Source organism: Schistocerca piceifrons, chromosome 11 (assembly GCF_021461385.2).
Source record: "Schistocerca piceifrons isolate TAMUIC-IGC-003096 chromosome 11, iqSchPice1.1, whole genome shotgun sequence".
Lineage (NCBI taxonomy): Eukaryota > Metazoa > Arthropoda > Insecta > Orthoptera > Acrididae > Schistocerca > Schistocerca piceifrons.
In genome coordinates this window covers 119028965-119040153 of record NC_060148.1, presented here as the reverse complement: position 1 = coordinate 119040153, position 11189 = coordinate 119028965, and the positions used below count along the sequence as shown (strand labels likewise).

The 11189-nt window shown below is 39.4% G+C and overlaps 1 protein-coding gene across 1 annotated transcript; it reads right to left on the bottom strand.

Moving 5' to 3' along the window:
• Window positions 1–429: 429 nt before the first annotated feature.
• LOC124720157 lies at window positions 430–2719 on the bottom strand. Its single transcript, XM_047245465.1, has 2 exons — window positions 723–2719; window positions 430–490 (listed from the first exon to the last, which is right to left on the bottom strand). The coding sequence occupies exon 1, from the start codon at window positions 2489–2491 to the stop codon at window positions 737–739; it is 1755 nt and encodes a 584-aa protein (XP_047101421.1). The 5' UTR covers window positions 2492–2719; the 3' UTR covers window positions 430–490; window positions 723–736.
• Between the last annotated feature and the right edge of the window lie 8470 nt (window positions 2720–11189).

Sequence of the window (11189 nt, the reverse complement as noted above, 5' to 3'; positions counted from 1 at the left end):
ATTAAATTTTTGTCTCCCTTCACTACCTGAATAATTCCTTTTATCTCATCATACATTTCATCAATATCTTCATCATCTGCAGAGCTAGTTGACATATAAACTTGTACTACTGTGGTAGGCAAGGGCTTTGGGTCTATCTTGGCCACAATAATGCATTAAGGGGGGACGTACACGAAACTGCAGTAATTTTAAAAGTATTTTATAAAACTCTAATTTTTTAAGATAATCAATCCAAATTTGGTACAGTTATTAAGAAATGTTATGCGCATATGAACCTAAATTTTCATTTTTATTGACCTTTTACATCTTTAATTATTAACAATTAATTTTTTTTCAACAATGTAATTACAAATGTTCCTTTTTTGAGAAAACTGTGAGAGCAATGTTAATGAATTTTTGTACACACTTTCATACCAAATAATTACAAAACTCTGTGGAGCAGAATTTTTATATCTTCTTTTGTTCAGTTTTTACGGGTCTCCCAATTTCCCTGAAAAATAATATATCAAATTTAAGGAATATTTTCTACCATAAATACCTTACTATTTTATTAAATGAAAATTCCTTCCACAGAATTTTTCACTATAGTACTGACTAGTCATATACCAAATTTCACTTCTCTACCTTTTGTGGTTTTTGAGAAAAAGGTACATAAAGTTATAAAAATGTAAGTTACGGGAAAACTGAATCAATGATTTGATAGTGTTTGTATTAGGTCTTACCGTCTCTGTGTGAACTAGTGCAAGCCATATGCATACTCCTCTTCATCTGCAAGCAGTCTCTTCTTTGCTTGTCTTCTTTGGTTAACCTGCTGTTCAATTTTATTGGCTGTAATATCAGCCGCAGCAACTCTTTTGTCATCGATGTCCTTCAATATTGAATAGGTGAAAGCTCCTGGATGAAATCCTAGCCTCTGTAGAGTTTTTATTCTTCCAAGATTACCATTGTTAAAAACTAAACAAGCATCATATGCAGCAATTTCAACAATAATTGTTGAAACAAATGTTGTTTTTGGGCAACGTTTCCAAATCAGTGAGTTGTAACTTTCATTAGGGTTTTGTGTCTTTCCATGCACACACTTTCGTAGGAGGTCTGGCTCTGCTAAACACCTAAATGTTGGTTTTATAGCACTTAAAACAGCCACAGGTAAACTGTGCTTGTGTGAATAGTTCATGCCATCACGCTCAGCCTGCTTGAATTTGCACCACGATATGTCACACAAATTATGTACAGGTTTGTCATCTGTGGATAGTTTATGAAAATAAATAGACCACACAGCCTTCTGCATGTTATTCAAATTTCCACTGTTGTCCCTTATTGCCTTGCCATAGTACACTTGTAAAGAATGAATTTCTTTGTCTGTGAGTCTGTTGGGACCACCTAAAAGTTTTCCATCCTCAAGTTTCCTGCCCTTCAATTCACGTTTCAATTTTAAAAGTCTGCCTCCCATTCGTTTTTGCACATGTCCAACACATTCCAACTTTTCTATAGCACAATGGGGACCATAAGGTTCACTTTCCAAAACAGTTTTGAAGGAGCTGGAGTCACCATCACCAAGGTATTTTGTGTATCTAACACCGTACTTTTCCACACTTCGATGGAACATAAGTTTCATAGCTGCAGGTTCCATTCCACCACTAGAACCAGAATAATTTCTACAGCACACTTTCTTGTGTTCAACCTGCCACTTATTTTCTTCCACTTCACCAGCTCTCTTTCCGAGTACACAGCTATAGCAATATTTGCTCATTACCTGAACGTCAAGAATTTTTCCAGTATCAACACTAATGACAGATGATACTCCATACAGTGATGTATGTCCACGCTTCATCCACGTTCCATCACATGACACACACAAATCGGTGTCTGGCGTGTTATCTGCTTCTGTCTTTAGTTCACTATTCATCTTCACAGCTTCCTTTGCAGAGGACTTCAAGTTTTCTTCCACTTCCTCTTGAAGAGCACTTAGCAGTGTTTTATTTCCAGTGGTGTACCTAGCACTTGGTTGTGGCATGTTCATGATCCCACAAAACAGTCTGGTACCTTCCCTGCCTATGCCCAAACATCTCATGCCATATATTAAACGCATATTTGCTTCATATATCCGGTTACTTGATGCCGAAGTTCTAAAAGCAGTGTCTGAATGACAGCTTTCACAAGTAAGATGCAACATACACACTATTCCAATTCTGTTTTCTTCGTCATATAATCTCAAACTTTTTGCACCACAGTCAGCACATACACAAGCAGATGATATAATATCAGATAGTATTTTCAAATCAATAAGCCTAAAACCACTAGTAGCTTGAGTGTCTGAGCCACAATCATCAAGTGATTGACAGCTGTCAATTTTCCTTCTCGAAGCACTCGCTTTCTTGGTTGAAGTATCGTTTCCATTTGTTATTATGGGGCTGGTTTTCAAGTTGTCTTTACTACATCGAGAAGCTTGACACTTTCTAACCTTTTTAAACACCTTACTAGAACGCGGCATGCTGCAAAATATAATAACAAGTCTACTTACAACTTTCGTAAAAATGTATTCCAAACAAACACTCGTAAACAAACGCTATAAATCAAAGAATATAAAACCAGCGGCAGAGATATTATTCCACAGCCTTCTTGATGTAGTACACAAACGTTCCCTGCATTGTGACTGCACAAAACTGGAAAAAAACGCAGTATAAATAGATATACGAGAGGATGAAGACCAAGATGGGGGGGCGTCGCCCTGTGCAAGCTATTACAAATTATTATTTTTTTCCCCCTTAGAAGCGGAATTGGAACGTAATATTTGGTAATTGAAATTTCAATACCATGTAGTAAATGAAGAGCCAATAAAATTTTTTTCACAAATTTGGTCATTTTCATGTACGTCCCCCCTTAACTATGCTGTTTGTAGTAGCTTACCCGCACTCCTATTTTTTTATTCATTATTAAACCTACTTTCGCATTACCCCTATTTGATTTTGTGTTTATAACCCTGTATTCACCTGACCAAAAGTTGTGTTCCTCCTGCAACCAAACTTCACTAATTCCCACTATATCTAACTTTAACCTATACATTTCCCTTTTTAAATTTTCTAACCTACCTGCCCGATTAAGGGATATGACATTGCATGCTCCGATCCGTAGAATGCCAGTTTTCTTTCTCTTGATAATGACATCCCCTTGAGTAGTCCCCACCCGGAGATCCAAATGGGGGACTATTTTACCTCCGGAATATTTTATGCAAGAGGACGCCATCATCATTTAATCATACAGTAAAGCTGCATGCCCCCGGGAAAAATTACGGCTGTATTTTCCCCTTGCTTTCAGCCGTTTGCAGTACCACAACAGCAAGGCTGTTTTGGTTAGTGTTACAGGGCCAGATCAGTTAATCATCCACTGTTGTCCCTGCAACTACTGAAAAGGCTGCTGCCCCTCTTCGGGAACCACACGTTTGTCTGGCCTCTCAACAGATACCCCTCCATTGTGGTTTTACCTACGGTACGGCTATCTGTATCGTTGAGGCACACAAGCCTCCCCACCAACAGCAAGGTCTATGGTTCATGAAGGGGGGGGGGGGGGAAATAAATCAGATTTCTCAGTTTCAGACCCAGAAGATTACCACATTGCTGTCTACTGTACAGCAATTGCTTGCTGTACTAGCTGCATCGACTGCCCAACCAATCAACCTACTGACCAACTGATCCAACAAGCGCCACCACACAATTTTCGCCTGTTTTGGCACTTTGATGAAAGAAAAGAGAAATGGTTCAAATATTTCACCCAGTTCCAGCACCATTGCCAAGTCCATTGAATTCCAGGTACTTTGAAATCTCATTATTTCCTGTCCATTGTGGGAATTCCTGTTTTTCCTTAATCCAAAACCTCTTCCCTACATCGTCTCCTGATGCACTCTCCTACGATGAAGTAGTAGGAGCATTAAGTCAGTATTACAAACAGCAGATCCAGCTCACAGCAGCCATATTTCGGTACTTTTGCCTTAACAAAAAGCCAGAACAGTGGTTTACTGACTTACAGGGCCTCACTATGAAGTGTACAATGAAGTATAGCTGTGGCAACTTTTATAGTGACATGATGATCTGTGACACAATCACATACAATGTCCCTGACAGCAGAATTAGAGAACAGATACTCGAATATTCAGATCCTTCACTCCAACAAGTGTTTGCAATATTAGAACAATTCGATCCTGTTGCCATAGCCGCTGAAAAATTTGATCAGGTCCCGATTTGTCAGGGCGAGTTGCCTCTTGTCAGGACCACCCCACTCCGCCGCCACAACAAGCACACAGAGAGCCTAGTAAACAAGAAACCGGGACTATAAATCTAGTGAAGTCTTGCTCTCACTCTATTGGTCACCATAAGTGGCACAATAGCCCATTGCACAATGCGACACATTACTCGGGTGGAAAGAAAGGCCATTTCCAGGCAGTTTGCTTGCAACGGCAAAAGAATGCCAATTCTGCTGGCTCTTGCCATGACAGGTCTCATGCACATCCTGTAAATGCAGTGTTTTCAAAACTGACTAACAGATTCTAGCAGTAATTCAAATAAGTTTGTGCCCTCATCTCGCCCCAGTGCAGTGTGACACCATTCCAACAGACTATTAGTAACACAACTAATCGCTGGCTGTCATGTTGGCTTTCAAATGGACACAGATGCTTCTGTAACTTTGCTTAAACAGTTAGGCTCACAACACTTATCAAAATCTAGCAAAAACCTCACTGCATACAATGGACAGGAAATCCCAGTACTTGGACAGTGTAGTTTGCCTGCCACTTACAACTCTCACACTAATACAGTAGAACCCCTCTAGTCTGACCTCGGACGGTCCGTCACTCCAGTTAGTCCAACCACGCTCAGGCTCGCGAGCCTGTGCTGACTTGGCACTGACTGGATGCCTGTCAGGTCACTGTTGCGGTGTCCATCAATGTGCATACTGTTATACTGTACGTTATTTTGCAGTTATATCCTTTGTTGGGATTAAGGGGAGCCGGAGGTGCCTATGCTGCCCATGTTAAAATCTCTAAGTTTGAGGAACATTTATGAATAAACTACCAAATAGAAAAATTTGAATTTTTTTTACATATAGATTGGTTTAGTATTGCAGTTACGCCGGAGGGATTTTGGAGTATCTTTTCTAGTTTCCTTCCAACTATTTTTTTTATTAATGACCCAATTTTTTTTACAAATAATTTGTTTATAATTAAACTGAAATGAAACTACTGAACATATTGCCAAATGGCTGTGTTACAATGTAAGTTTGACCACTAGGAGTGCTGTATAAAAATTTCCTCTCTCTAGCTTGAGTGGATTTTGAGAAAATGTTCCTTATATTCGAAAAATTCTAATTTACAGGAAATGGCTATCTAAGTTTCCCAATACATTCCTGCACTGTAGGATGGATTATCAGGGTCTTCTTCTTAATCCTCCAAAAGCTTCCTCTTCTGTCTTCTTTTCTGGCCTGTTGTTCCATCATAATTCATATGCCTTTCTCTTCTTTCTGCTCCTCTTATCCTTTCTCTGTCAATATTTCTTAGTGCTCGTACAGTGTTCACCCCAGCTGTAAATCCTAATGCCTTCAGAACTTCACACTTCACACTGTTCCCTTGGTTGTAGGTTGCCAAAGTGCTTACAAACACCCTTTTAGGAATCATTTTCCAAATCAAATTGTTTACACTCCCATTAGGATTCTGCGTCTTTCCGTGCAGACATTTGTGTAACAATTCTGGCTGTGCTAAGTCATGAAAAATTGGTTTTATTGCATTTATCACAGCTGCTGGCAAACCATGTTTGTGATCATAGTCCTTTTTTCCATTATATTTGCACCAGGAATCTTTTGGGCACAGGCTGTGTTGGGGGTATTCATTGGAAGAGGCAGTATGAAGGAACAATGCCCACACTGCTTTTCGCATGTCACTAACATTGCTATTATTTTGCCTTATAGCATACCCATAGTATCTCTGTAGACATTCAATCACCTCATCAGTAAGCCTGCCTCTCCCTCCTATTGTCTTTCCATCACTGAGCTTACTCGAACCCAAAGTTTTTTTGAGCCTTCGAAGCCGTGCACCCATACGCTTTTGCACATGCCCAATGCATTGCAACTTTTCAACTACAAATTCATTTCCATATGGTATCAGTTCCTCTATAGTCTTGAAACCTGTGGAGTCACCATCCCCAAGGTAGTATTTGTACCTAACGTTGTATCTGGGAACTGAACGTTCAAAAATTTGTTTCACTCCATCCACTTCCATTGCTCCACTAGAATGTGCCTCACAGGTTCAACTGTGCTCTCCTTTGATTTTATTTTTGCACCTACAATGTTTTGATAATATTGCAACATCTATCACTTTTGCACTATCACCACAAGTAGCAGTTACAACCCCATTCAGGGATTTATGGCCCCCACCTTTTTCCAGGAACCATCTAATGCCACTACCAAATCCCTAGAACCACTGTTCACTTCTACAGATTCCTCCACTGCTTCCTTCATGGTTTTCAAAGCCACATCCTCAACAGAGGATCCTACCAGTTCACAGTAGTACCCAAATTTGCTTGGAGGTGATGGCAAGTTCGTAATACCACAAAACAGTTTATCAGCATCAGACCCTTTTCCAATGGATTGAAGACCATACACAAGTCGAACATTCACATCAAACACTCTAGATCGTCCATTTTCACCAAAGAGACTGGCATGTGAATTGTAGAAAGTCACCTGATACTTGCAACATGCACAGATTATCTTCATCACACAAGCTAAACCAAAGTGCTTTGTTATCTCTAGTCCCACTCCTACACTTGAACACATTTTGCACAGAACACTTTATTTCAGCACAGAAGATAATAATCAAATATTCAGTACTTCATTAATATCATCACTGTCACTAACATATTCACGAAATCTGTCACTTCCACCAGTCAGCTTCTTGCTAGAAGATGTCACAGGGCTATGGCCGGCCATGTGTTGCTTAGCACAAGAACACACTGTTTCAGTAATTGTAGTATCGCAACTTGGTATTAGTGTTAATTTTCTTTTCCCTACGTTCTTCCTCTTCTTATATACATGGTTACTAAAACGTGGCATCGTAACCAGAACAACACTTTACACAAGAACTATAATACTACCAACAACAGGGGCAACACTGAACTAATTCAAAACGGTAAACAGCAAAGAGACGATGTTACGCGCTCTTAGCGCTTCATTTGTCACAGAAAACAATGTAGCCAACCCGTGCACACTCGCTGTATGCATAACGTAAGGCGCTGTATGCGTAACAGGCTGAGAAAATCCCAAGCAGTTCGCCAGGAAGTCACGAGAGGGTGTTAGATGCATTCAGCGGCCGCTCATTTCCTCTGCAGGCGTGGGGGAAAATGGTAATAACTCCACTTCTAGGGCGAGTAGAACAATAGTTAGAAGTTTACATTAAAGAGGAATGTTCCAATTAATATTTGGTAGCAAAAAAAAAAAAAAAAAAAAAAAAAAAAAAAAAAAAAAAAAAAGTAGTTTTTGGGATTTGACCACCTCCGGCTCCCCTTAAAAAATGTTGTTGTTTGCTTTATTCCGTGTCCTCTACAGTACTTATTACTGTAGGTTCATTGTGTGTACAGTTGTCTGTTTTTCAACATGTCTGGATTCAAACATAAACACGTAACTCTTTCACAAAATGAAAAATTAGCAGTACTACAAAGACTGGACGAAGGAGAATCACTCCAAAAAATTGCAAAGAAACAGAATGTAGGTGCTACGACAGTTAGGGATCAGAGGAAGAATCAGAAAGATATTGAATCCTATACAGTTACAATTGATAGCGAAAACACTGGAGAATCACAAAACATTAAAAAAGCCTAAACTTGAACAGTTTGATAATGCATTATGGATGTGGTTTTGTCAAGAAAGAAGGAAACAAACTCCAATATCTGGGCCAATTCTCAAAGAAAAAGGGATAGTATTGCACAAAAAACTGGAAGGCAAAAGTAAATTTACTACCAGTGAAGGCTGGATTGATCGTTGGAAAACTGGTCATAGTGTCCAATTTGTTTCTATTTCCAGTGAAAAACTAAATGCCGATGCCACAGCTGCTAAGGAGTTTTCTGTTAAGTTTCAAGAAATTGTTGAAGAAAATGGAACTGTTACCCTGCCTAGTGTATAACATTGATGAGACAGGACTGAACTTTAAAATGTTGGCAACAAAAACGCTCGCAGCTTCAAATGAATCCGTGGTAGGAATGAAACTTATAAGAGATAGAATAACAGTCATTCCTTGTAGCAATGCAGATGGTACCCACAAGCTCCAATTGTTTGTCATTGGCAAATCTAAGAAGCCAAGGGCATTCAAAAATGTAATCTTCCTTGCCGGTTTATTACTGCAATCAAAAATCTGCCTGGATGGACTGGAACCTTTTTAAATCCTGGTTTTTCGACGAGTTTTTGCCATCGGTCGAAGAAGACTTGAAGCAAAAAAAATCTGCTTGTTCATGCTCTACTACTGTTGGATAACACACCATCACATGCATCTGAGGAAGATTTTGTGAAAGGGGACATAAAAGCTCTCTTTCTTCCTCCTAATGTGACCTCACTCATCCAACCAATGGATCAGGGCATTATCGAATGGTTAAAAAGGCGATATCGCAGAAAGTATATCAGCTCAATCTTGGAAAAATCTGAAGGAGGTCATAACTTATTTGAGGCAATGAAACCCCTGAACATCAAAGATGCTACGAAAATGAGCATACCGAAGATGAGCAAAATAACGACACACTGGAAATCGTTAAAGACCTACAAACTCTGGAGCCGAATGTCCCTGTCAATGAAGTTGAAGAGTGGATCAATGAATGTGACAAAGACTGTGACACTTTTGAAGAATTCAATGAGGACCAGATTGTTGCCGCTGTTAGCCAGGAAACTGTGAATGAGGACTCGGACGGTGAAGACGAACCCCCCACCCTGATTTCACACAACGATGCTAAAAACTCTTTTGACATCACCCTTAAATATATCGAGCAGAATCCAACTTCAACTCCAATGGACGATTTTTGGATAAAAAAATGGAGGGACACTGCAGTAATGCTATAAACATTTTTTAGTTTACAGTATATGTCGTTTATACGTTATTAAGTATAGTACAGTACTGTAATTTGTTTGCTGTTTTTCCTTTTAAAACCAATACACATTATAGTGTGTGTAGACGTTTTTTAGTTAATAAATTGTTTAACACTGCGTAAAAAACATCTTTTTATATCACTGTAGAAGTCTTTTAGTTCTTAAATTGTGTAATTTTTTGTACTAAATGTCTTTCTATATTTTTGGCAATAAATATTAGATTTTTTCGTATAATCTGACCTTTTTTTCATTCTGACCATGGTCCCGGTCCCAAAGGTGATGGATTAGAGGGGTTCTACTGTACAGTAAAATTTACTATGTTGCAATTAAGAGACAATGAAAATACTTTTGCTTAGATTCGTTTTAGTTGTTTGGCCACACCATCCAAGACAACGTACTTTCAGTGACTGCTTTTAATCCAAAAGACTCTTTTCTGATGCACTCAGAAAAGCTAATAATTTTGCAGCACGCATTACTCTGAAAGACAATGCACAGTTTTTCTGGGCTTGGCCCATTCCCATTGCTTTATGAGACAGAGTAGCAAGTGAATTTAAAGAATTGCAAGACAATGGTGTGATTGCTCCAATATAAGCTACTCAGTGGGCAAATCCATTGATTTTGATGTCCAAGACTTCTGGTCACATTCGCATTTGTGCTGACTGCAAAATTACAGTCAATTCACAGACAATAATTGACACATATCCATTGCCCCCCCCCCCCCCCCAGGAACTTATGGACAAGCTTGGTGCAGGCCATTACTTTTCTAAGATAGATTTGCATGATGCTTATTTGCAAATACCACTAGATGAAGAATCAAAGAAAGTTTTTGTTGTTAATACACACTTAGTCCTGTTAAAGTATTTACATTTGCCCTTTGGCAGTGCCTCTGCTCCTACCATTTTTCAATGTCACTTGGAACAGCTGACTGCTCAATGCCATTCTGTTCAAACTATCTTGACAATATTGTCATCTAAGGTCATACACCAGAGGAACACATTGCCAACTTGTGTACTCTTTTTGAGTGTCGTCAGATGCAGGATTCGTGTCATCTCAAAAAGCGTGACTTTTTTCAGACAGAACTACAGTAATTAGGTGATGTGATAAGCAGTCAGGACGTCCAGAGCAGGAGCAGTCTGTGGGTGAGTTGCAGGGGCCAGGGGTGGAGGGGGCAGGGTAGCAATTCAAACACTAACAAAATGCAGCAAAATATGAGAAAATGAACAGAAAAGCAATGTGTAAAGCCTCTGGAAAGAGAAATAGATTAGTTCTGCAGCTCCCCTCCTGTAATACATGCAACAAATGAGCAAATAGAATCACTGTAATGACAGCTGCCATACAACGACGTAGGACACATGAAAAGTAAACAAAATTTGTTGATCAGATTCATCCCCACTTGTTGTGCCTGTGCCCTCTTGTAATGTTGTGTGGTTCCTTGCTAGATGAGGAGAGGGTCGTATGATAGTTGAGTGGCCAGTTTACTCTCACTGCAACATGTGGTTACAATACACTTTATTGCAGGAACCAATTGAGTAATTAACTTCAATGATATCCAGTCTGAAGTTCTGTTGTTCATGGCAATAAAATAACATGTACTAATTCTTGAATCTTGTCCGTGTCCATATCACAACTATATACGATGACTAACGTTCCCTTACAGCTAGCTGAGGTGCGAGGCAATGACTGTCACTGTGGAAGACTAGAGCACAGTGTGATGTATTGAGGTGCAATGCAAACTGAGTCCTGATGTGAGGTACTGAGATTGAGAGAATGGGCCCACTCGGTGGGGGGAAGTAGCCTACATGTACGCTACCCATGGGGCATTATCGGTGCGTATCCTGGGGGCACATCTGTCTTCTCATGTCATAGGTGCACCCAGTTCAGTGCCTGATATATCGGGTGATCAAAAAGTCAGTATAAATTTGAAAACTGAATAAATCATGGAATAATCTAGATAGAGAGGTACAAATTGACACACATGCTTGGAATGACATGGCGTCTTATTAGGACCAAAAAAATACAAAAGTTCCTAAAACGTCTGACAGATGGCGCTTCATCTGATCAGAATAGCAGTAATTAGCATA

Coding starts and splice junctions, on each gene's coding strand:
- LOC124720157 (XM_047245465.1), bottom strand. CDS start 2,491: ATGCCGCGTTCTAGTAAGGTGTTTAAAAAGGTTAGAAAGTGTCAAGCT.